The following is a 26,832-nucleotide window of genomic DNA, read 5'->3' as shown; positions in this document are numbered from 1 at the left end:
TAGGCTATTCACCATGGTATTGATACTGCAGATGTTGATACACTTTGCTTCTGTATTGTCTTCTGACCTGTTATGAAAAGAGAAGGAGATATATGGCATCCACCATATCCACTGTGCACGTGAATAGGGTTCAGCCTCAGACCCATGTCTATGGCAACTGATCTGGGATCCGTTCTCCTTATTCCTCCTCGCTATGCTAAAAATCATCCTGATCCTGGATCAGCTGTTACTTGTATCTTAGGCTAGAAGCAACCACAAGACCTAGGGGACCGTGGCATGGTTGTGCTGCTTTGCCCCTTGGTGATCAGTGGTTATAGACGTGCACTTGGTTCCCCTGGCGTGCTGAAGCGCGCATGCCCACTGCGGTGACGCCGCGGCTCCATGTGTGTTGAGAAGCGCATTATTTGGCAACAGAGGCGGTAGCGGGGAGGGCAGAAAAAAAGAGGGTATCCCCTGGATTTTTAAATAACATCGAATTATCGGAGCTGATTGTCATCCTAAATACCTTGGACGACCCGCAGTCGACGGATCGCTGTCGAATCGACCGAGTAAGTTGATTGAGGTGTCCCGAAGTTTTTTTGTGGAAGTGGATTGAGGGAAGCCTTTTATTCGGACTTGTCGCGAGCCAGCTCCTCTTCCTCCACCTATCTGTGACGATAGAGAAGCTGATGGGCTGTTGAAAAGTAGCACTTCTCCGCAGAGCAAAAGCTACGGTTGGGAACGGGAAGGGCGGTGCATACGTTTTATAGAAGTCGCATCTCCAGACTTTATTGTTATGACTACACATAGTCAGACGATATTTAGTATTTTAATAATGTCACTTCGAAACTATATTTTTTGAGTTGAGTCGACCGAACAGAGACAGTCAATCTGAATCGGATTGTCGAGTGTTTGTTCGTTGGACTGGGAGTTAGAATTATTTTTAGAGCAGCACTTGGCTAGTTAGCCTTTTGACAACCCAGGTAGTTTGCCAATGCTAATCACGAACTACTAAAACATGTAGCTAATATATTTTATATATATATTTATATATATATTTATATATATTAGCTAGCTGAGACATTTGGCTAGTGTTGGAGTTACAATTTTCCGCTGGCCATCTTCTCCCCACCCCAAAAGCAAGCTAGCCTCAGCTAACGTTACTTCATTGTCTTGTAGGTCCGGGTACCTGGTTGTTGTTGTTTATGTTTTAAAAAAAGTTTAGGTAGCAAGCTAATTATTTGCTAGCAATTTAAATGCACCAAGTTACGGTTTCGTAAAGTGCGTGTATTGTGCTTCACTTTGTTGCCAAACAAATATCTGGACAGGTAGCTAAGATGGCACGAGAGCTAATGATAAATTGGCATTATGCTAGCTAGCTAGTTTATTTTCATGGTTGTGCGATTTATAAACATGCCAGCTATTTCCTCCATTTAGCCGTGGTCTTACGAAAAGCCGGTCAAAATAAAGCATGGGCTGTGTTTGGTCTTTAAAGGGGCGAGTTTGCATTTTCGGTATTTGTATTGTTTTTAATGGAGGTTGTACTGTATCGGATTAAGAGTCCCTGGTAATCTTCCTACTTCTCTGTGACGACCATGGTCTTCCTCCTCTTAAAGCTGAACGCACACACATTTACACACTATTTTTCTCCAGCCTAGCGGTATGTATAGGCTGGTGCAGTGCCCTGCAAATGTATCTGAGCCAGCCTCTGTTACTTTGTGCTGTACTGCATGTAGCTACAAAGATCAGTGAGTTGAGTTGTCAGTGACTGGTACCTATGCTGGTACCTTGGGTCCTGAGTTTTTCCTGGTCAGATCACGACGGAAATTCTGACCCCTAGTTATGTGTAACCAAGTAGTATGCAACAAGGTCATATTTTATCATATGGAAATGGCTTGCAAGATAAGGCTGTCTGTCTAATTTAGTGCTAACTCTGGTTTCTGTTAGGACTTCTAGTGTGGCAAAAAAATAGAAACATAAAGGTTCTGGAACAGGACAATCAGTTGTTCATCAGAACAATAGATTTGGATGTTCTTTGCAATGTGATGTCACATGGCTGGTTTGGGGGTGCGCTTAGTCAAGAGGACCTTATAGGTGTCCTCACATTGCCGGTGAGAAATTCTGGCCGCATAGTAATGTAGAGTTGGATGGAGAGTGGCAGAGCAGAGTCTTTGTAAGCCCTTCTCTGGCCTTTGTGATTGCATCCCTAACATTCACTTTATAGAGTTGAGTAACAGGTCCAAACAATTCACTCATGTTGATTTCCAAGAATGTCTGTTCCTGTGATTTAATGCAAGGGGCGTCAGGTAGCCTAGTGGTTAGAGTGTTGGGCCAGTATCCGAAAGGTTGCTAGATCAAATGCCCGAGCTGAACACGGTAAAAATCTGTCGTTCTGCCCCTGAACAAGCACTGTTCCAAGGCCGTCATTGTAAATAAGAATTTGTTCTTAATTGACTTGCCTAGTAAAAAAAGGGGGGGGGCAGTCTGACGTTTAGGTATATGTAATATTGCAAACGGTCAGCCCTCATTGAAAGTATCGTTTTTTAAATTGTATCTTTATTTAACTAGGCCAGTCAGTTAACACATTCTTACTTTCAATGATGGCCTAGGAACAGTGGTTTAACTGCCTTGTGCAGGGGCAGAACGACAGATGTTTCAGCTCGGGATTTGATCTTGCAACCTTTCGGTTACATGTCCAATGCTTTAACCACTAGGCTACCTGCCGCCCCAACAAACCACCTGTAGGCATAGCCGAGGGAAGTAGGGATGCTCCAGTACCCTTAAAAATCAGGTGTGCTGCGGGAAAAAATTGCAGCACCCTAAACATCGTCTCGCGGCTGCGCCTGTAGGCCTAAACTGAAGAGAGAATTATCTTCTGTGTAAAGCAATCCTGAATGATGGAGACTGTTTGTCGTCAGTCTTCTGTAGTCAGTCTCCTGTCGTTACCAGTGAAGTGGTCATGCAAACTTTCCTCAACAACAGCAAGGGTTCCAATTACATATGGTCTCTTCAGGATGGCCTAAAGGTAGTGGGCAGGGCCAAGGGTAATATTTTTTAATAACATGAGAGATCTGCTGTCCATGTTGTGGACGTTTGTAACAGTTATGGAGGTGACATTATTTGTGTCAAGGGGACACTCTAGGCTACACTCATTGGTACCCCTGTGTTTGGAACCCTGCTCAAAGTGGCATTGACTTTACTGTGTCCCACTCCCAGGCGTTCATTACATTGTCTAAACAAACACTTATCCTTGTGGATTTGTGTGTGTGTGTGTGTGTGTTACTGGTTCTGAACTCAATAGCCGTTAGCCTATGTAAATTTTGTTAGGCAAATGCGCTGATGCCAACAATTCAAATTCTAGACCAGTTCTCTTTAGTTTGTTTGCAGCATACAAACAGATGCCCAAAGTAAACCATTGAATTGCACAGTTCTGAAAAACCCAGCCACTAGCTATCGGTGTAGAAAGTTCAAGTATCCTAGAGAGGTAGCTCCGTCAAAGCTCATCCAAGCAGCTCATTGAAATACTACACATTTTCTGTCTTTCTCTTCTCTGACCTTTTACCACCTGTCCTGTCCAACAGGCCATGGGTCATAGGTTAACACAAGTGGTGTCTAACAGGGTGTTTGTAGCCTATGGTGTGAGAGGCCTGCTTTTTGTCTCCTCTGTGTAAGGACACGTCGGCCCTGACTCCCCATAGACACAGAGATGGCTAAGTCTTGGAAGATCTGCCACTCACACTAATTACACTAATTACTGTTGGAGCTAGGAACACAGGCATTTCACTACACCCGCAATAACATTTGCTAAATATGTGTATGCGACCATATTATTTAGGCGGCACACAGGGTTATTAACATATGTTGTTTTGTCTTAATGTAGGCCTATAATCTAGTCTGAAAGAGCAGATTAGACATGTATTGATGCATTGTGAAGGGTCTCAGTCCCCCCGTGTGTCTCTTATCTTCAACTATTACATGGTTTTTAGGAGAGTCTTATTTTGGCTTGAGCCAGTCCCATCGTTGATCTAGAGCAGTGGTTCCCAAACTTTTTATAGTCCCGTACCCCTTCAAACATTCAACCTACAGCTGCGTATCCCCTCTAGCACCAGGGTCAGCGGACTCTCAAATGTTGTTTTGCCATCATTGTAAGCCTGCCACACACACTATACAATACATTTATTAAATAGTAACCGTAAAACACCAGTCTCAACGTCAACAGTGAAGAGGTGACTCCGGGATGCCGGCCAGTTTGTAAATACCTTATCTAAAGGCTCCAAATGTAATGTATGGTTCTGCGTCGATCCATTGAGCTGGTTCGAATCCCGCAGTGCAGATAGATAGATATATATTTTCACCAAGGTAAAGGTCTGTATTAGTGAGTAAACGGCATGCTGAGGCGGCTGCTGAGAAGAAGTGAACTTGGTCTGGTTGTAGGTTACAGAATCCACACAGGGCCTGGGCATGGATATGTTAGCTACAGCAGAGATTGAGTTTTTGCTGATTTTCTGACCTTGGAAAAGTATCATATCATTGCACAGCCTACATCTGCTTCCTGTCGTTGGAATTAACCTCTCCAGAAGCCATTTTCCTGATTCTCTCTATGTTCTGAGAGTCAATGATCATGTTCTAAAGCTGATACTTGGATATCAAGAAAATTATCATTTAAATCACATTTAATTTGTCACGTGCGCTGAATAAAAAGGTGTAGACTTGACTGTTAAATGCTGACTTACGAGCCCTTAAAAGCCCTTGGAGTTAAGAAAAATAAGAATTTAGAAAATATTTACTAAATAAACAAATGTTAAAAAAAAAATATATAAATAAATTAACAATAACGAGGCTATATACAGGGGGTACTGAGTAGAGGTCGACTGATTAATCGGAATGGCCACTTTAATTAGGGCCAATTTCAAGTTTTCAAAACAATCGGAAATCTGTATTTTTGGACACCGATTTAAATATATATATATATTTTTTTTTTGCTGTATTTTTATTTATTTATTTTTACACCTTTTATTTAACGAGGCAAGTCCAGTTAACAACATATTCTTATTTTAAATGACGGCCTAAGAATGGTGGGTTAACTGCCTTGTTCAGGGGCAGAACGACAGATTTTTACCTTGTCAGCTCGGGGATTCAATCTTGCAACCTTACGGTTAACTAGTCCAACGCTCTAACCACCTGCTTTACATTGCACTCCACGAGGAGCCTGGCTGTTACACGAACGCAGTAAGAAGCCAAGGTAGGTTGCTAGCTAGCATTAAACTTATCTTGTAAAAAACAAACAATCAATTAATCATAATCACTAGTTAACTACACATGGTTGATGATATTACTAGTTTATCTAGCGTGTCCTGCGTTGCATATAATCGATGCAGTGCGCATTCGTGGAAAAAGGACCATCGTTGCTCCAACGTGTACCTAACCATAAACATCAATGCCTTTCTTAAAATCAAGTATATATTTTTAAACCTGCATATTTAGTTAATATTGCCTGCTAACATGAATTTATTTTAACTAGGGAAAATGTGTCACTTCTCTTGCAACAGAGTCAGGGTATATGCAGCAGTTTGGGCCGCCTGGCTCGTTGCGAACTGTGTGAAGACTATTTCTTCCTAACAAAGACGGCCAACATCAACAAATGGGGGATGATTTAACAAAAGCGCATTTGCGAAAAAAGCACAATCATTGCATGACTGTATCTAACCATAAACATCAATGCCTTTCTTAAAATCAGTACACAGAAGTACATATTTTTAAACCTATATATTTAGCTAAAAGATATCCAGGTTAGCAGGCAATGTTAACCAGGTGAAATTGTGTCACTTCTCTTGCGTTCATTGCAAGCAGAGTCAGAGTATATGCAACAGTTTGGGCCGCCTGGCTCATTGCAAACTAATTTGCCAGAATTTTGCGTAATTATGACATAACATTGAGGGTTGTGCAATGTAAAAGGAATATTTAGAGTTATGGATGCCACCCGTTAGATAAAATACGGAACAGTTCCGTATTTCACTGAAAGAATGAACGTTTTGTTTTCGAGATGATAGTTTCCGGATTTGACCATATTAATGACCTAAGGCTCATATTTCTGTGTGTTATTATGTTGTAATTAAGTCTATGATTTGATAGAGCAGTCTGACTGAGCGATGGTAGGCACCAGCAGGCTCGCAAGCATTCATTCAAACAGCACTTTCGTGCGTTTTGCCAGCAGCTCTTTGCAATGCTTCAAGCATTGCGCTGTTTATGACTTCAAGCCTATCAACTCCCGAGATTAGGCTGGTGTAAACGATGTGAAATGGCTAGATAGTTAGCGGGGTGCGCGCTAATAGCGTTTCAAACGTCACTCGCTCTGAGACTTGGAGTAGTTGTTCCCCTTGCTCTGCATGGGTAACGCTGCTTCGAGGTTGGCTGTTGTCGATGTGTTCCTGGTTCAAGCCCTGGGAGGAGCGAGGAGAGGGACGGAAGCTATACTGTTACACTGGCAATACTAAAGTGCCTATAAGAACATCCAATAGTCAAAGGTTAATGAAATACAAATGGTATAGAGAGAAATAGTCCTATAATTCCTATAATAACTACAACCTAAAACTTCTTACCTGGGAATATTGAAGACTCATGTTAAAAGGAACCATCAGCTTTCATATGTTCTCATGTTCTGAGCAAGGAACTTAAATGTTAGCTTTCTTACATGGCACATATTGCACTTTGTTTTTGCACTATTTAAACCAAATTTAACATGTTTCATTATTTATTTGAGGCTAAATTGATTTTATTGATGTATTATATTAAGTTAAAATAAGTGTTCATTCAGTATAGTTGTAATTGTCATTATTACAATAAAAATAATAAATTGTCTGATTAATCAGTATCGGCTTTTTTTGGTCCTCCAATAATCGGTATCGGCGTTGAAAAATCATAATCGGTCGACCTCTTGTACTGAGTCAATGTGCGGGAGTACAGGTTAGTCAAGGTAATTGAGGTAATATGTAGGTTAGGGTAAAGTGACTTTGCATAGATATTAAACGGTGAGAAGCAGCAGAGTAAAAAAGGGGGAGGTCAATGCAAATAGTCCAGGTAGCCGTTTGATTAGCTGTTCAGTAGTCTTATGGCTTGGGGGAAGAAGCTGTTAAGCCTTTTGGACCTAGACTTGGCGCTCCGGTACCGCTTGCCGTGCAGTAGCAGAGAGAACAGTCTATGACTAGGGTGGCTGGAGTCTTTGGCAATCTTTAGGGTCTTCCTCTGACACCGCCTGGTATAGAGGTCCTGGATAGCAGGAAGCTTGGCCCCAGTGATGTCCTGGGTTGTACGTACTACCCTCTGTAGCGCCTTGCGGTCAGAGACAGAGCAGTTTCCATACCAGGCCTTGATGCAACCAGTCAAGATGCTCTCCATGGTGCAGCTGTAGAATGTTTTGAGGATCTGAGGACCCATGCCAAATATTTTCATTCTCCTGAGGGGGAATAGGCATTGTTGTGCCCTCTTCACAACTGTCTTGGTGTGTTTGGACCATGATAGTTTGTTGGTGATGTGGACACCAAGGAACTTGAAGCACTCAACCTGCTCCACTACAGCCCCGTTGATGAGAATGTGGGTGTGCATGGCCCTCCTTTTCCTGATCGTGTTGAGGGAGTGATTGTTGTCCTGGCACAACACTGCCAGGCCTCTGACCTCCTCCCTATAGGCTGTCTCATCGTTGTCGGTGATCAGGCCTACCAGCGTTGTCGTCTGCAAACTTAATGATGGTGTTGGAGTCGTAATTGGCCATGCAGTCATGGGTGAACAGGAGGGGACTAAGCACGCACCCCTGAGGGGCCCCCTTGTTGTGGATCAGTGTGGCAGATGTGTTGTTGCCTACCCTTAAGATATGCAGTAAAGAAAAAACAGAAAACATATGCAGGGTTGCAGTCTTAGACACTGTTTCTATTGACCGGTAGTGCTTGTGCAGCGGCCTGATAGTGTGTTTTTGTCTGACTGTTGTATGAAAGACAAAAATCCAGAAAATCACATTGTAGGATTTTTAATTTATTTATTTGCAAATTATAGTGGAAAATACGTATTTGATCACCTACCAACCAGTAACAATTCCGGCTCTCACAGACCTGTTCGTTTTTCTTTAAGAAGCCCTCCTGTTCTCCACTCATTACCTGTATTTACTGCACCTGTTTGAACTCATTACCCCTATAAAAGACACCTGTCCACACACTCAATCAAACAGACTCCAACCTCACCACAATGGCCAAGACCAGGGAGCTGTGTAAGGACATCAGGGATAAAATTGTAGACCTGCACAAGGCTGGGATGGGCTACAGGACAATAGGCAAGCAGCTTGGTGAGAAGGCAACAACTGTTGGCGCAATTATTAGAAAATGGAAGAAGTTCAAGAGGACAGTCAATCACTCTTGGTCTGGGGCTCCATGCAAGATCTCACCTCGGGGGACATCAATGATCATGAGGAAGGTGAGGGATCAGCCCAGAACTACACGGCAGGACCTGGTCAATGACCTGAAGAGAGCTGGGACCACAGTCTCAAAGAAAACCATTAGTAACACACCATGCCGTCATGGATTAAAATCCTGCAGCGCACGCAAGGTCCCCCTGCGCAAGCCAGCGCATGTCCAGGCCCGTCTGAAGTTTGCCAATGACCATCTGGATGATCCAGAGGAGGAATGGGAGAAGATAATGTGGTCTGATGAGACAAAAATAGAGCTTTTTGGTCTAAACTCCACTCGCCGTGTTTGGAGGAAGAAGAAGGATGAGTACACCATCCCAACCGTGAAGCATGGAGGTGGAAACATCATTCTTTGGGGATGCTTTTCTGCAAAGGGGACAGGACGACTGCACCGTATTGAGGGGAGGATGGATGGGGCCATGTATCGCGAGATCTTGGCCAAAAACCTCCTTCCCTCAGTAAGAGCATTGAAGATGGGTCGTGGCTGGGTCTTCCAGCAATGCAACGACCCAAAACACACAGCCAGGGCAACTAAGGAGTGGCTCCGTAAGAAGCATCTCAAGGTCCCTGGAGTGGCCTAGCCAGTCTCCAGACCTGAACCCAATAGAAAATCGTTGGAGAGAGCTGAAAGTCCATATTGCCCAGCGACAGCCCCGAAACCTGAAGGATCTGGAGTAGGTCTGTATGGAGGAGTGGGCCAAAATCCCTGCTGCAGTGTGTGCAAACCTGGTCAAGATCTACAGGAAACGTATGATCTCTGTAATTGCAAACAAAGGTTTCTGTACCAAATATTAAGTTCTGCTTTTCTGATGTATCAAATACTTATGTCATGCAATAAAATGCAAATTAATTACTTAAAAATCATACAATGTGATTTTCTGGATTTTTGTTTTAGATTCTGTCTCTCACAGTTGAAGTGTACCTATGATAAAAATTACAGACCTCTACATGCTTTGTAAGTAGGAAACACTGCCGATTTTGCAGGTTATCAAATACTTGTTCTCCCCACTGTAGCTTCCGTCCCTCTAATCGCTCCTACCTGGACTCGAACTAGGAACACATCGACAACAGCCACCCTCGAAGCATCGTTACCCATCGCTCCACAAAAGCCGCGGCCCTTGCAGGGCAAGGGGAACAACTACTTCAAGTCTCAGAGCGAGTGACGTTTGAAACGCTAACTATCTAGCCATTTCACATCGGTTACACCAGCCTAATCTCGGGAGTTGATAGGCTTGAAGTCATAAACAGCGCAATGCTTGAAGCGTAGCGAAGAGCTGCTGGCAAAATGCACGAGAGTGCTGTTTGAATGAATGCTTACGAGCCTGCTGCTGCCTACCATCGCTCAGTCAGACTGCTCTATCAAATATCAAATCATAGACTTAATTATAGCATAACACACAGAAATAAGAGCCTTTGGTCATTAATAAGGTCGAATCCGGAAACTATCATTTCGAAAATGTGTAATTAACTAGTGATTATGATTGATTGGTTGTTTTTTATAAGATAAGTTTAATGCTAGCTAGCAACTTACCTTGGCCTCTTACTTCATTCGCGTAACAGGTAGGCTCCTCGTGGAGTGCAATGAGAGGCAGGTGGTTAGAGTGTTGGACTAGTTAACTGTAAGTTTGCAATATTGAATCCCGAGCTGACAAGGTAAACATCTGTCGTTCTGCCCCTGAACAAGGCAGTTAACCCACCGTTCCTAGGCCGTCATTGAAAAAAAGTATTCTTAACTGACTTGCCTAGTTAAATAAAGGTTTAAAAAAAACTACTTAAATGAATATATAAATAATCGGCCAAATCAGTGTCCAAAAATACCGATTTCCGATTGTTTTGAAAACTTGAAATTGGCCCCAATTAAATCAGCCCTAATTAAATCGGCCATTCCGATTAATCGGTCGACCTCTAATATATACTGCCTGGGCACACACACACTTTTTAGTGAGTAGAGGAGGTACAGTATGGTGAGATTTTCAGATCATGCCAATATAGGCCTTTCCTGTGTGTGGCAAAGAGGGAGAGCTTGCTGATAGATGGATCTATCAGTGTTTCCCTAACTCTGTCCTCGGGGCCCCAAGGGGGTTCAAATATTGAAGTAACGAAGTTTTGATTATTTTAATCAGCTGTTTAGTGCTTGGGCATAAACCAAAACATGCACCCCTTTGCGTTCCCAGGACCGAGTTTGGGAAACACTGATCTATCAATACTTATATCCGTAAGGGACAATGTCACAGACAAGTCATCTCGGTAGATTTTTGTGTGGGTGCGTTAGAGGTGTGTGTGTGAGCTGTCATGAAGATGTAACCTGATATATGTCAGCCATTAAGTCATTTAGATCCTGACCTTTCCTGTTGAAAAGCTGAACTACCCTAGGACCTGCTGCTCATAGGGTCCACTACACTGTAGACCGTGACATTGCACTGTAAGAATAGGATGACGTTTCCTCCAGACACCACTCTGAAGTCAGTTTAGCGTTTTCGGCCCTAATAGATGAGCTTAGGATTTGGGGAGGGTGAGCTGGTCCTAGATCTGTGCCTTGTAGGCACTACTACCTAGTCAGTGCCTACAGAGTTCTGTGCAGAGTTGTCATGGTGACAGCAGACATGAGTATGCATCAGTATGTTGGGCGTTTTCATTCCTCCCTATTTTTAATTCTTTCATCTCCCCTCCCCCCATCACTTTCAATTCAAAGGGCTTTAATGGCATGGGAAACAGATGTTTACATTGCCAAGGCAAGTGAAATAGATAATAAAAAATGAAAGTAAACATTTCACTCACAAAAGTTCCAAAGGAATAGAGACATTTAAAATGTAATTTTATGGCTATTTACAGTGTTATAACGATGTGCACAAATAGTTAAAGTACAAAAGGGAAAATAAATAAACATAAATATGGGTTGTATTTACAGTGGTGTTTGTTCTTCACTGGTTGTCCTTTTCTTGTGGCAACAGGTCACACATCTTGCTGCTGTGATGGCACACTGGTATTTCACCCAATAGATATGGGAGTTTATCAAAATTGGGTTTGTTTTCGAATTCTTTGTGGATCTGTGTAATCTGAGGGAAATATGTCTCTAATATGGTCATACATTGGCAGGAGGTTAGGAAGTGCATCTCATTTTGTGTGCAGTGTGCACATAGCCTGTCTTCTCTTGAGAGCCAGGTCTGCCTACGGCGGCTTCTCTCAATAGCAAGGCTATGCTCACTGAGACTTTACATAGTCAAAGCTTTCCTTAATTTTGGGTCAGTCACAATGGTCAGGTATTCTGCCACTGTTTACTCTCTCTTTAGGGCCAAATAGCATTCTAGTTTGCTCAGTTTTTTTGTTTATTCTTTCCAATGTGTCAAGTAATTATCTTTTTGTTTTCTCATGATTTAGTTGGGTCTAATTGTGTTGCTGGTTGGGGGATCTGTGGGGTCTGTTTGTGAACAGAGACCCAGGACCAGCTGGTTTAGGAGACTCTTCTCTAGGTTAATCTTTCTGTAGGTGAGTGCTTTGTTATATAAGGTTTGAGGCTTGATTCATTTTAGGTGGTTGTAGAATTTAACGTCTCTTTTCAGGATTTTGATAATTAACACCAAATTGGCCTGATTCTGCTCTGCATGCATTATTTGGTGTTTTACGTTGTACACAGAGGATGTTTTTGCAGGATTCTGCATTTTGTGAATTCTTGGTTGGTGAGCGGACCCCAGACCTCACAACCATGAAGGAAATAGGTTCTATAACTGATTCAAGTATTTGTAGCCAGATCCAAATTGGGATGTTGAATTTTATGTTCCTTTTGATGGCGTAGGCCCTTCTTGCCTTGTCTCTCAGATCGTTCACAGCTTTGTTGAAGTTACCTGTGGCTCTGATGTTTAGGCAGAGGTGTGTATAGCCCAGCAGCATCAGATCATCAGCAAACAGTAGACATTTGACTTCAGATTGCAGTAGGGTGAGGCTGGGTGCTGCAGACTGTTCAGATGCCTTTCCCTATTCCACGTTTTATTACTTTACAGCCTTATTCTAAAATGGGTTGAATTCATTTTTCCCTTATCAATCTACACACAATACCCCATAATGACAAGGCAAAAACCAATGCATTAAAAAACAGAAATACCTTATTTACAGAAGTATTCAGACCCTTTGCTAAGAGATAGAAAATTTAGCTCAGGTGCATCCTGTTCCCATTGATTATCCTTGAGCTGGGTCTACAACTTGATTGGAGTCCACCAGTGGTAAATTCAACTGATTGGGCATGATTTGGAAAGTGACACACCTGTCTATATAAGGTCCTGCAGTTGACAGTTCATGTCAGAGCAAAAACAAAGCCATGAGATCGAAGGAATTGTCTGTAAAGCTCCGAGACAGGATTGTGTTGAGACACAGATCTGAGGAAGGGTACTAAAAGATGTCTGCAGCATTGAAGGTCCTCAAGAACACAGTGGCCTCCATTATTCTTAAATGGAAGAAGTTTGGAACCACCAAGACTTATCCTAGAGCTGGCCGCCACTCCTCAGTAAATGGAACATGACAGCCTGCTTGGAGTTTGCCAAAAGGCATCTAAAGGACTCTCAGACCATGAGAAACAAGATTCTCTGGTCTGATGAAACCAATAATAAAATCTTTGGCCTGAATGCCAAGTGTCACTTCTGGAGGAAACCTTGCACCATCCCTACAGTGAAGCATGGTGGTGGCAGCATCATGCTGTGGGGATTTTTTTCAGCGGCAGGGACTGGGAGACTAGTCAGGATTGAGGGAAAGGTGAACAGAGCAAAATACAGAGAGATCCTTGATGAAAACCTGCTCCAGAGCTCTCAGGGCCTACGACTGGGGCGAAGGTTCACCTTCCAACAGGACAACGACACTAAGCACACAGCCAAGACAACGCAGGAGTAGCTTCGGGACAAGTCTCTGAATGTCCTTGAGTGGCCCAGCCAGAGCCTGGACTTGAACCCGATCGAACATCTCTGGAGAGACCTGAAAATAGCTGCGCAGGCAACGCTCCCCATCCAACCTGACAGAGCTTGAGAGTATCTGTAGAGAAGAATGGGAGAAACTCCCCAAATACAGGTGTTTTAAGCTTGTAGCGTCATACCCAAGAAGCCTCGGCTGTAATCGCTGCCAAAAAACAGTTTTTGGTTTGTCATTATGGAGCATTGTGTGTAGTTTGAGTTGGGGGAACAAAAAAGATTTTAGAATAAGGCTGTAACATAAGAAAATGTGGGAAAAGTCAGAGGGTCTGAATACTTTCCAAATGCACTGTATGTTGTAGAGGGTGGGGCTCAAGCTGCATCCCTATCTCACCCCACGGCCCTGTGGGAAAAGTCAGGGGGTCTGAATACTTTCCGAATGCCCTGTATGTTGTAGAGGGTGGGACTCAAGCTGAATCCCTGTCTCACCCCACGGCCCTGTGGGAAGAGATGTGGTTTTTGGCAGTTTTAACCGCACACTTGTTGATTTTTATAGTATCGTCAGTCCAGTATCTTTTTCCCCCGAACACCGCTTTCCATTAATTTGTATAGCAGACCCTCATGCCAAATTGAGTCATAAGCTTTTTTGAAATCAAATCAACCGTCTCAAATAATAATCTGTCAGTGTAGGAGTGGAGTTTTCATTCCGGGCCTCAAAGGGTTAACCTGCTTCAGCCTCTCTCTCTCAACCACACACACACACTTGCCAACCGGTTTAAACGGGTTCTTAGGAAAAGTGCTTTGTGTCTCCCAATGAATCCTGGGAAGGGTCATATGTGCCTTAGTGATGTCAGATGGGTAAAAAAAAACAAAAAACTTGTCAGGTTTCTTTTATCAGATGAGATGTGTGTGAGTGGCCCAACTACAGTATTGAGTGCGGCTGTGTGTGTGTGCTCTGCATATTCGCGGACATAACTATTCTGAGAAATTGAAAGGGGAGGGGGAAATGTGTGGGTGCTGTGTGTATCGCTGAAAAGTGTCCCCTGGCGAAAGTGTAAATGTGGTTGTTTTTTTCCAAAGTCGTAGCTTCCTGCCGTCCGTCACTGGGCAGACGAGAGGCCTGAGTCTTCAATTTGTTTGTTTACTGCATGTATGACACAGAACACAACTCCTCACTTTACTATCTGTCTGTCAGTATGACTGTGGTTAGTCTTGCAGCATCTCGAACAGTCTAGTGTTGTCTGGTCAAGTCTCTCTACTTCTTGTTTGTCTCTGTCTCCCTATCACGGTCTGTGTGTGTGTGTGTGTAAACGGGAGGCAGGGATTAAGAGCAGCTAGCATCTGGGTAGCTGGCACCAAGGTGGTCATGTGTGTTCCAATCCCAATCCCTTAGCCATCAGTCGCAGTGACACAGAGAGAAAGAGAGAACTAGCTAAGTACTGTAAGTCTCCTACTCCATTCTGTCCCATAGGACAACATCTGTTGTCCACCTAGCTTCATAGAGAGGGACCGAATCTGGCGTTAATGTTTTCTCTCTGTCCTCAGTAACTGCTTCAGGGTCAGCGATGCCTGTCCAAGGTCTATACACGTTATGCTTTACAACTGATTTGAGGTCAGCTATAGCCACCCTAGTCCAAGGCTATATTCTGCTTGACTATCTATTGATGTCAGCTTTGTCTATTCCAGTGAATGGCTGACCAAGTCTTCTTCTCTCCTTATCTTTGTAGGGGGATGTCTGAGGAGGCTGTTCGACAGACACGCAGCCAGAAGAGGGCGCTGGGGAGGGAAATCTCACCCCATGATTCTGAAGCACCTCCCACTCAGTCTGACAGCAAAAAGCTCAAACTAGACGGGGCCGAGACTGGAGCTCCGGACCAGGATCATGAGAGCCCAAATGAACCACAACCAGAACCAACGAAGGATGACCAGGACCTGGTTAAACCTCTGGTCAAGCCTGTGGTCCAGCCTGAGAAGGCAACGGAACCAGAACTACCCCAATTAACATTACCGTTAGTGTTACCATCGCACCTGGCAAAAGAGCAAGAGCAGGACCGGGCACCGAAACAGTCAGAACAGAGCTTAGAGAACCGGACTGAGCGGAATGACTGCGGCGACCAGGTAAAGGTGAAGAGTGAGATGCATCTAGATGGGCAGAACCGGACTGTGCGGTCAGAACCGAAGGTGGCCAGCAGCATGATGATGTCAACGGAGGTGAAGGCTACCATTAAAGTGGAGGTCCAGACAGGAGAGCAGGCTCTGGACATGAGCACCTCTAGAGGGTGAGAACACTGTATTTATTCTCTTAAAAACTGATGTGAGATCAGCTCCTTTTACTCTAGTACTAGTAGTAGCATTTACTCTATACCATTTAAAACTGACTTCAGATCAGTTTTCCCCAATGAACAAAACGTTTTATAATTTGGTTCTGACAGAAGTCTTTTAAATCGGTTTGGTGTGGGCAAGGGGGAGATCAATTAGATAAACATTATTATTTTGTACATTTTTTGAGGGGAAGGGGGTGGAGCTTTGTTTGCATAGCTCTCTATGTACTTTGTGCTGCTTCATTTTTGAAACGCGAGAAACTGTGAAATCACTGGAGAGCCCTTAACTCCCCTGAACGAAATGAAGCCTGTGTGTCATAAACCGGTTCCAACTGGCTGTTGCCATGGTTTTCACTGTGGAAAGAACAGCAAGGGGAGGGGGGCAGAGTGAGAGGCAGGGTCACGTGATGATGCCTGAGTGGAGGGTCATGTGACCTGCTTTGGAAGAGTGATTAATCCACAGGAAGTGGTGATGGTGCTGCTAAACCCTGAGGAAGAAGTCACTCAAGGTGTTGAGGAGGAGGAGGAGGCTGGTTGTCCCTCCTTATTCATTAAATATTATATTAATGCCCACTTTTGAGAATTTACAATCTGTCTTTACAATCTGGAATTAGTCAATTACTCTATGTCACACTGTCAACTGAGTAATTCATATCAATACAAGTTTACAGCAAAACAATACATTTCATTGATGCTAATGAAACTAGAGTAGAGACACCATCAGTCTAGGTGTGAGGAGTTTATAATGCAGTCTCCTCCTACTCCTTATCATGTCAACACAGCTTTATGTTTCCTGGTAAGGGGGCCATTTCTGAGGACAGTTGTCTGATACTGGACACTGTAGATAACAGAGAACTGATCCAAATTGTACCCTCTTCAATATATTCCCTCGGTCCCAAAAGACCCCCGTTCTTTAACAAATCAAATGTATTTAGGAAACCCTTTTTACACCAGTAGATGTCACAAAGTGCTTATACAGAAACCTAAAGCCTATGAGGCTAGCCAGGTGCCACCTGTAAGAGGCTAGCCAGGTGCCACCTGTAAGAGGCTAGCCAGGTGCCACCTGTAAGAGGCTAGCCAGGTGCCACCTGTAAGAGGCTAGCCAGGTGCCACCTGTAAGAGGCTAGCCAGGTGCCACCTGTAAGAGGCTAGCCAGGTGCCACCTGTAAGAGGCTAGCCAGGTGCCACCTGTAAGAGGCTAGCCAGGTGCCACCTGTAAGAGGCTAGCCAGGTGCCACCTATATCTCTTATTGTTGAAGTGCAACTTTGTGAGAAGTGAAACTATAGAAGATATTATTATGAATGTACTCTTGTTACCATCTTGTGGACAACATGGGTTACTACACCTCTCTCCACCTTTTTCAGATTAAATTCAATGTAAATATCAACTCCTTTCTTCTTCCTTCGATTAGGGCCATAAAGAGGGAGCCGTGTCCCCCGTCCCCAGATGATGATGATGATGATGATGTCATTGTCCTGTCAGATAACGACTCCTGCAGTCCGCCGATGAATGGTTTGAACCACTTCAAGGAGCTGGACACAGTCCTACTCATGGTTAGTGAAAGAGCTATACCACCCTCCCATAATGTTCCTCATACCAGTCACTTTCTATGGTTTTCTGATCCTAGATCAGCACTCATAACTAGTCCGGGCCCAGGGCCCTTATCCACAAAGCATCTCTGAGTAGGAGAGCTGATCTAGGATCAGTTTCAACTTTTATATTGTACGTACAGACAGATCCTAGATCAGCGCTCTACCTCTGAGACACTTTGTGGATTGAAGCTCTGGTCTCTCTTTATGCTGTACCGGTCTTTCTCTCTTTGGTCTAACTAGTCTTTATCTGTTGTCTGTGTAGAAGAGCAGGCCAGAGGAGAGGGATCGCATCATCAAACAGTTGAAGGAGGAGCTGAGGTTGGAGGAGGCCAAGCTGGTGCTGCTGAAGAAACTACGCCAGAGTCAGATACAGAAGGATGCGTTGCAGAAGGTATGGACACATGCAGCCAAGGTGAGCTGGACTCACTCTATCGTGATGAGGTAACCCTGGTTGCCCTTTAAAATCAGTGTTTCCCCCTCGCCCAGGAGGGAATTTGGTTTCCCAGAGCGGAAGATTGGAGTTCAGATCCCAGTCTCACACACACACATACAAACCCACACACACAAACAGCTCATTCTGTCCATTTCTGTCTTGTTCCACAGCCCTCAGGATTGTCGGGTTCTGCGGCTCCTCCATCTCTGATCCGGGGATCCATCGCAGCCAGCAAAGGCTCCCAGCAGGTCAGTCATCTGTCTCACACAAACAAGCTTTAATTCACACACAAGTTTATCATGTTAACCAGGTTTCTGTTTATTGCATCGTTTAATTTTATCCCCAGGTGGTGTCAGGTAGGAGTTCAGGCACAGTCATTCCACCTCCTCTGGTGAGGGGAGGGCAGCAGATCTCCTCCAAACATGGCTCCCACAACTCCCAGATCATCATGCCACCTCTGGTCAGAGGGGCACAGGTAAGACACGCCACAATCTACTGATATCAATACTCAAAATGACAGAGTTTTGTGTCTTTGACTATGCTCACCTGTTTTCTTTTTTCTCTCTCTCATTCCCTCCCTATCTCTCCACACTCCCCCCATATCACTGCTTTGTCCCTATAATTGTTCTGTCCTCTGTTGACTGTCCTTTGCCCTTTCTTATATGTCCTCTGTCTGACCTATGTTGGCCCCCTATATCCCTGCCCTGTCCCTGTTCTCCTCCTCTGTCCACTCACTCCCCTGTCCCCCATGTGTCATGTGTCCCGGGTAGCCAATCGCTGTGTCTCCCCAGCAGATCCAGTCTCTCCGGCAGCAGCAGCAACAGCAGCTGTCAGGGTCTGGCTCAGGGAGCTCTGGCCCCCCTCCTCTGCTGCTGGCTCCCAGGGCCAACGTACCCGGCTCTCAGTCCCAGAGAGGCCTCATGCAGTCAGGCCTCATCAGGGTGGGCAACGTCAACAATGCCAGCCTGCTGGTTAACATCTCACAAGTGGGTCAGAGGTTTATCTCGATAACAAATCATTTCTGGGTAACAAATAAGTCGCTTACTGCAATAGGTTTCCATTAAAATGGTTAAAAATAAACAAACTATTTCTCAAGCAAGAATTTGGCTATGAATGTCTTGGATTGGTCTGAGATGTGAGGGGGAGAGCACCAGAGTGGTGCAATAACCACAGTGTGGACAAAGATTATAGAATTAACCCAAGATAGTTAATCTGTGTCTTTTCCAACGGGAGCAAATGAAGCACCGTGGGCAGAACAAGCAAGGAGGTGGGCAGAGCCAAGCACCTACAAGCTCGATCCCATTGGTGCATCTTAGCATTTAATTGCATATTTTCATCAGGGAACGTCTACTTTTTACGTGTGCAAAAACTCAATTTGGCCTTGCACTGCTTCTAAACAACACCCATTTTTTTTTTACTCTGGCAACGCGTCAAGTCTACAAAACTTAGTGCACTTCGTTCGTAAAATATTCTACTTTTGGGAACAGAAAACTATTGAGATCTGATTTTTCATTGATGAGAAAATCAGCAGAATGTCGGCCCAGTTCATCTAGCTCCATCTCCTCCCTCTGCCCGCCAATGGACTTCCCTTCATCACCATATTTGGTGGTGAGTGGGTTCTAAATGGATTATTTGGATTTATACCCCATGTGAACTATCTGGGTTTCCTCTTTTATCTGTGGTGTGGATCAATCCACCAGCCTGGAGGGACCTAACGGGAGGGATATGTAACCTGAAATGAGCTATTATACACTATTCAAGTGACACGGCAGGCATCCTTATAGTCTTAGAGTTTTTGTCTGCTTTTTTGAATTGTCTTCAATTGGCAAAAACGTAGCATAATGGTTTTCAGCGCTAAAACATCATGAAAGTCATCTATAGCAAAAGACAACAATACTTTTTTATATAGCTTATGTGCCCACATTATAATAAATTTGATGACCAGGGTTAATGCAATTAATTGATTATTGAATGTTATTCGATGAACACAGCTTTGTAGAACCAAAACAAACACATGCCTCTACTCAACACTTAAACTCGAGAACGATTAGTTTGGATGGCTGCTGCAGCTTGCATACTGTGCTAATCTCTCGCGATTATCAAGCCGAGAACATTCCGCAAAGAGTTGTTCAGAATCTAGTCTGGTTGTGGCCACAATTAGACCTATTTTCAAAGCTATCACTAAATAATCGCATTTGTATACTTAGATATCACAAATGGACACTTTTTTTCAGAAGTCTGTCACAAATGACAGCTACAATAAGCCCCTATGGTGAATGAGAGGCTTGTAGAATCATGAAACCTACCGAGTTTTTACTTAATTGTTTGCCAGTAGGGGGTTCTGCATGCTCTTGGCATTACTGAATAAAATGAGTCGAAAGATTTGTTCTTTTGACTGAACGTGTTGAACAGATCTAAGTCATTAAAAAGAGCCAAACTTCACATCACTACTGGGCAGCAGCTACGTAAAAAAGAATCCTGCACTGGCACCGAAATCTCCATGAAATCCAGAACTGCCTCCACTTTGTTAATTTATAGAGCCCGGTGATGTCACCAGGCAAGCCAAAACTACACCCATGCAAAACCTGATGATTAGAATATCCTGTGTAGATTGTATTTTCAACCAGCAACTATTAGGAAATAACACTGATTAAATAGTCTTGAATTTGTACAGTGTTAGTTTCATCAGTTGACCAAAAATGATACAAAACACATGAAACACAGTATTTTTAAAGGCTTTGCCAAAGGGCGTGGTTCAGACTCTGAGAAGCAGTGATTAAAAAAAAACATATGGAGAACCAAAGTACTAAATTCAATAATTAATTACATCCTTTTGGCAATTAGCAATAATTTTGAGAAGTTTGGATAGGAAGCCAGTAGTAGTAGTAGTTATTATTTGACGATAAGTGCATTGAATGTGCATTATAAAACAGATATTGTTGATGAAAGATGATTGTTTTCAACGGTATCGTTGCGATCAGCTGGTGCACATGAGGCAGCCTTGCACTTGATACAGATTGAAAATGGCAAGTAGAGATGGTGTTCTCCCCTCTAGGCTAGTGGATCATAGAGTGGTGAGACTTGCAGATTTGATTTTATCAATCCAATTGCATTCACACTTTGGGTATATTGAACCGCTCAAGCTTAGCTAACTTTCCTCTAGAGAATAGACCTGAATTTACAACAGTTTTGATTAATCTGATCTGTCTTGCTGTAAAAAATAATCATGTTTTTTTTAAACGATTGACCTCAAACCTCACCTGGATACCTTCTTCCCCCACTTGTCTCCTCTATTTGTCTATTCCTTCTCTCCTTCCTTCTCCCTCTCATCCGGTCCTCATCCCACTCTCTCCCAGGCCTCTCCAACCAACATGAAGGGTTCTTCTATCTCTTCCCAGTCTGGAAACAGCAGTGTGTCAGTGGTCAACGTGAACGACTCTCCTGCCGCCCGTCAGGCTGCGGCTAAGCTAGCCCTGCGTAAGCAGCTGGAGAAGACCCTTCTGGAGATTCCTCCTCCCAAGCCTCCCGCCCCAGAGCTCAACTTCCTGCCCTCGGCAGCCAACAACGAGTTCATCTACCTAGTGGGCCTGGAGGACGTGGTGCAGAACCTGCTGGACTCCATGATGAGAGGTACAGTACCTATTACGCTGGTATTAACTCTAAATTACCCAATACCAGGGTTTCCCAACCCTTTCCTCTGCCCCACCCCATACTCCCTACACTGTTATTAACATACTCACTACACTGTTATAAACATACTCGCTACACTGTTATTAACATACTCGCTACACTGTTATTAACATACTCGCTACACTGTTATTAACATACTCGCTACACTGTTATTAACATACTCGCTACACTGTTATTAACATACTCGCTACACTGTTATTAACATACTCGCTACACTGTTATTAACATACTCCCTACACTGTTATTAACATACTCCCTACACTGTTATTAACATACTCGCTACACTGTTATTAACATACTCGCTACACTGTTATTAACATACTCGCTACACTGTTATTAACATACTCGCTACACTGTTATTAACATACTCGCTACACTGTTATTAACATACTCGCTACACTGTTATTAACATACTCGCTACACTGTTATTAACATACTCACTACACTGTTATTAACATACTCACTACACTGTTATTAACATACTCGCTACACTGTTATTAACATACTCACTACACTGTTATTAACATACTCGCTACACTGTTATTAACATACTCACTACACTGTTATTAACATACTCACTACACTGTTATTAACATACTCGCTACACTGTTATTAACATACTCACTACACTGTTATTAACATACTCACTACACTGTTATTAACATACTCACTACACTGTTATTAACATACTCACTACACTGTTATTAACATACTCACTACACTGTTATTAACATACTCACTACACTGTTATTAACATACTCGCTACACTGTTATTAACATACTCACTACACTGTTATTAACAAGCGCGCTACACTGTTATTAACATACTCGCTACACTGTTATTAACATACTCACTACACTGTTATTAACATACTCGCTACACTGTTATTAACATACTCGCTACACTGTTATTAACATACTCGCTACACTGTTATTAACATACTCCCTACACTGTTATTAACATACTCGCTACACTGTTATTAACATACTCGCTACACTGTTATTAACATACTCGCTACACTGTTATTAACATACTCGCTACACTGTTATTAACAAGCGCGCTACACTGTTATTAACATACTCACTACACTGTTATTAACAAGCGCGCTACACTGTTATTAACAAGCGCGCTACACTGTTATAAACAAGCGCGCTACACTGTTATTAACAAGCGCGCTACACTGTTATAAACAAGCGCGCTACACTGCTTATAATCATTGTATATCACTACTAAACCGCCACTAGCGGTACAAAACATTTTGCTGATATTAACACTATTAAATTACAGTATTCCATCATCAAAGTTACACAAACACATATTTTACACTCACAGACACTTCATTACACAATAATATCACTTCACCAGGAGAGGTCATACGCTAACAGCACAATACTGTCAGATGGGTTTCCTCCAGTAGTATTTGATCATTAGGCTTCATATTGAAACCAGTTTTCTCCTGTAATCCCACTCATCCTCTGTCCTCCCCAGCTAAAACAGGGTTGCCCCCGGTCAAGCCTGCCATCAAAGAGCCCTTCACCTGCATCCAGTGTAGCACCGACTTTACTTGTCGCTGGAGGCAGGACAAGGCCAAGGGCGGGACCATACTCTGTGCTGACTGCATGTCCTCCAATCAGAAGAAAGCCCTAAAGGCTGAGCACACCAATAGGCTGAAGGCTGCGTTCGTCAAGGCCCTACAGCAGGAGCAGGAGATAGAGCAGCGGATCCTCCAGCAGACCGCCTCCCCTGTCTCTCACACCCCCTCCTCCTCTTCCTCCTCCTCCTCTCCGTCGGTGAAGGCGGAGCATCTGATGTCCCAGCAGCTGAAGCAGGTTCAGGCCCAGGCTAGGGTCTCCTCTTTGCAGCACCATCACCATCACCAGCAGCAGAACAGAGGACAGAGCATTGCACGCCACCACTCCAACATCAAACAGGTGAGACACTTCTCAACAGTTCCCTGAAACTGTCACATCCCCACCGGAGCCACTCCAGGCCCTGTCACATTCAATTTGATACAGACGGTTCTAAGATTTTCCTACATACAGAGAGTATGGTTCCCTTGGCTTGTGTGGTCTGTTCTTGTCACTCAATATTCTATATCTTCTTTCTCCCTCCCCGCAGAGCCCTCAGGGCCAGCTCTCCCGTGGCAGTATCCCATCGGTGGGGGTGAGGGGCGTGTCCCACTCCTTCTCCTCCTCCTCCTCTCAGCTGCAGAGCGCTGTGGCCGCTGCGGCCTTGGTCAGCCGGCCAGGTAAGCATGCCCATGTGCGCCCCGCTGCCCAGGGTTCTAAGGGCAGCTCCAGTGGGAACAGCAGCAGAGGTAGCGCCCAAGCCACTGCATGGAGGAAGCAGAACATCAACACAGGTAGACTCTAATACCGACTGGGCCCCCAACCAACCAACCCACCACACCACACTGCCCACAGCTTCTACCTCTACACACTAAACGTTTGTCCCAGTCCAAAAACACCCCCTAGCCTCTTTTACTAGTTGCTTCCCTTTGGGTGTTTGCTGATCTGAGGGAAACAGGTGTAAGCAAAATGTCCGAAGCTTGTCTAAACCTACTGGAGCTTCCTAGGTGGAGTCATCACCATAATGTTTACTCCTAAGCCAATGGGATAGGGATTGTTTTTGGACTCTGCATCTCACTTCTCTGTGGGAGAATCTCAATTGCATACTCATTGCATCCTCTCTCCTCGCCTCCTCAAAATCCATTGGAGGAGAAGGTCAGAGGGGAGGGACCTCTGGCTTTCTCATCTAATGGGTTTTGAGAAGGAGGCGAGAAGAGAGGACGCGAGGAGTATGCAATTGAGATTCTCCCTCTGTACCCCTCAATGCTCTGTCTCCTCCTTCCTGCTTCAGTCCTTCTGGTGGCTGGGTTTTTCCTTGGACTCCATGGCTAGCTCACCTCACCTCCCCCTAGAGTAGAGTTAGTCCATGTTTTCTCTGCTTTGAGATCAATGTTATTTACACGTGCGTGGTTTTGTGCATCTGTGCGTGCTCTTGTGTGTGTGTGTGTGGTATTATGCTCCGTGCACTCTCTTCGTCAGAGACTGACCTCTCCCCTCTCTCTGCAGGTGTGACCATGGCCTATGTGAACCCCAGTCTGTCAGTCCATAAGACCTCGTCCACAGTGGACGCCCGCCAGAGAGAGTACCTCCTGGACATGATTCCATCGCGCCCCATCTCCCAGACAGCTAACACATGGAAATAATAATCTCATTCATTACCATTATCAATAACCATTAGCTACTGTTGTCAATGCCAACAATACAGCCCCCCTCCCTCTCCCCCCGAGGACAGTTATGGAAACGCAGCCTCCAAACTTTTGAGGGGAAGCATTCTCAATAAAAAAAATGTCTTAGTGTTTTTGTTTCTCTTTCAAGTCTGTTGTTTCTCATGAGGCTCACCGATGTTTGATCAGTGTGCATAAAGAGCGATTTACACCGGAGCAAAACAAGAAATGCATAAAGGGCTTCCTTCCATATGTTTGTCAGCCATGATGTCTGTGAGTTTATGATGGCTTGAGAATGTTGCTTTTCTCTCAAGAACTTATGCTGGCCTTCTGCCGACTGCGTGTTGATGTCTTACCATGGAAACGATGGACAGCTCTTTACCTATTGGATGGAACTAGGAGCTGATTGGCCCTCTGTCATCTTATACTCAGCGAATGGGATGCAGACAAACTGTTGGGGTGTGGTCAAGGTGAAATTACTTGGAACTGTTTACTTCATATTCAAGAGTACCCTAAAAAAGCTAAAAGACAAAAAATATGATCTCCAATAAACATTCTCTTTAAGTTTAAAAGAACTGAGCAATGATGTTTTCAGTACATAACCTCAGTAGCAGTTCATTTGGAATTTGTTTGTATTTACAGTAAGTTATTGGATATGTTTGGGAACTGATGTATAAATGAAAAATTCCTGTCATGATGTTGGGGTTTTAACAACTGAACAATTTATACTAGCCTCATACACTTTTTAGAAAATACAGTAAAACATTTTTCCTTCCCATGCATGTTCTTCATCTACAGATATGGTATCTTAATTTGATCACCCTGTTGCAGAAGAACTTTCTTGCAACACAGGACATTTTAAAACTTGCAGCGTATCTGAAATGTTAAAAAAGCTTCTAAAGTTTGTAATTTCAAGATTTTCCCTCACGAACAATGTATCAACCTTTACAAAAATGTCCATGAATTATAATTCACATTTTTCCTGTTGCTGCAGGATTCTGTTCCTGCTGTAGGAGAATGGCTCAAATTAAGATCCTACATCTGTATTTGCAATTTGACAGAGCTGCTCCACACTCATGTTTGACATAAGCAAAACAAGTAGAGGATCTCTATATTTTTGTCTGAAGACTCTGCTTTGGATTTCTATTATTCCATTCTGAGTTGTCCCTTCATATTTGTAATAACATGTCTGTAAAGAGAACCAATAGTATAATACAGTCTGTCTTGAATTACATGCTAAATTGTTTCCATGGAAGATAAGATTCTAGAATCACAAGAGTCATATCACAGGTGTGTTCTGATTACATCTGTTCTATATGTTTTACACTGATTGTCGATTTCTCTGATGAATCAGTGTATTGCTTTTTTTTTTAAATAATTGATCAAAGTTTCCATATGTTGGCTGAAAAAGTTAAGTCATCTAGAATCATTACACTTTTTGGAATTGGTCTAGAAAAAGTAATTGAATATGGATAATATTTCAATTGGTTTAATATGCTCAAACCTACTGTATCAATCAATGACACTTGTCATTTTCCAGAATGTTCTCATCTGGGGATGAAAGTTAACCAATTGCAGGTATTGTCACATGCTCTGGGACATCTCAAGTTTAGATTTCTGGTTGCCATATGTTGAAGCTGGGTTTGTTAAAGCAACTTATAGGGGAATTTTAACAAAAATGTACAAAAGACTGAGGAGAGAATAAAAATGTCTAATATTGAAATCACTCGTTAATTGTTTTTGGTTGGCATCAGGACCAATAACTTGTATCCCAAACAGGCCTTTGGTGAGGTAACTGGATTTACAACAGTGCTCCTGTTCAAAAAATAATAATAATAATGTGGCTTCTTCTCTTCCTCAACTACAGTCTCCTACTCCTTTTTCAGTTTTGTTTTGTACTTCTGTAAAAGTTCCATATGCTCTCTATGGTTTATAAATAATGAACATGGGTTGTCAAAATTGTTTGAGATTATTTTCAGTGCTAGATCAGATGCCATCATTGAGAACTATGAAAAACAATACACACTGCAGGAACTGAAGTTGGCCCCCAGAACCCCAACTCAACACCGACCACCAGTAACCACCCTGTTTGTTATTCAGGGTAGCTTGGGCTGTTAACTGTCAAGCGTAACCCTCTCAGCCCTTTATGCATAATACAAAATGATGTTCCAATTTGTTTGGTTTAATTTTTCCCAGCTACAGAAAGTAATAATAAAAAATAAACGTAATTTGAACCCTT

General features: G+C 43.3%; 1 protein-coding gene across 12 annotated transcripts; it reads left to right on the top strand.

Annotated features, from left to right (window-relative positions):
• Nucleotides 1-225: 225 nt before the first annotated feature.
• On the top strand, nucleotides 226-26,832 carry LOC110530713 (transcriptional repressor p66-alpha). Of its 12 annotated transcripts, none has more exons than XM_090182742.1 (11): nucleotides 226-548; nucleotides 15,051-15,602; nucleotides 17,057-17,198; nucleotides 17,500-17,628; nucleotides 17,841-17,918; nucleotides 18,017-18,145; nucleotides 18,441-18,656; nucleotides 21,027-21,300; nucleotides 22,850-23,292; nucleotides 23,480-23,609; nucleotides 24,436-26,832. In XM_090182742.1, the coding sequence occupies exons 2-11, from the start codon at nucleotides 15,055-15,057 to the stop codon at nucleotides 24,570-24,572; spliced, it is 2,226 nt and encodes a 741-aa protein (XP_090038868.1). In that variant the 5' UTR covers nucleotides 226-548; nucleotides 15,051-15,054; the 3' UTR covers nucleotides 24,573-26,832. The 12 variants fall into 12 exon arrangements, with proteins under 12 accessions (XP_090038868.1, XP_036842269.2, XP_090038873.1 ...); XM_036986374.2 differs by having other exon boundaries at nucleotides 23,480-23,723; XM_090182747.1 differs by having other exon boundaries at nucleotides 283-548; nucleotides 18,465-18,656.

The sequence above is a fragment of the Oncorhynchus mykiss genome, chromosome 8 (assembly GCF_057628025.1).
Source record: "Oncorhynchus mykiss isolate SJ-2025 chromosome 8, ASM5762802v1, whole genome shotgun sequence".
Lineage (NCBI taxonomy): Eukaryota > Metazoa > Chordata > Actinopteri > Salmoniformes > Salmonidae > Oncorhynchus > Oncorhynchus mykiss.
The sequence above is the reverse complement of the archived record's forward strand: the minus strand, read 5'-3'. Positions and strand labels throughout refer to the sequence as shown.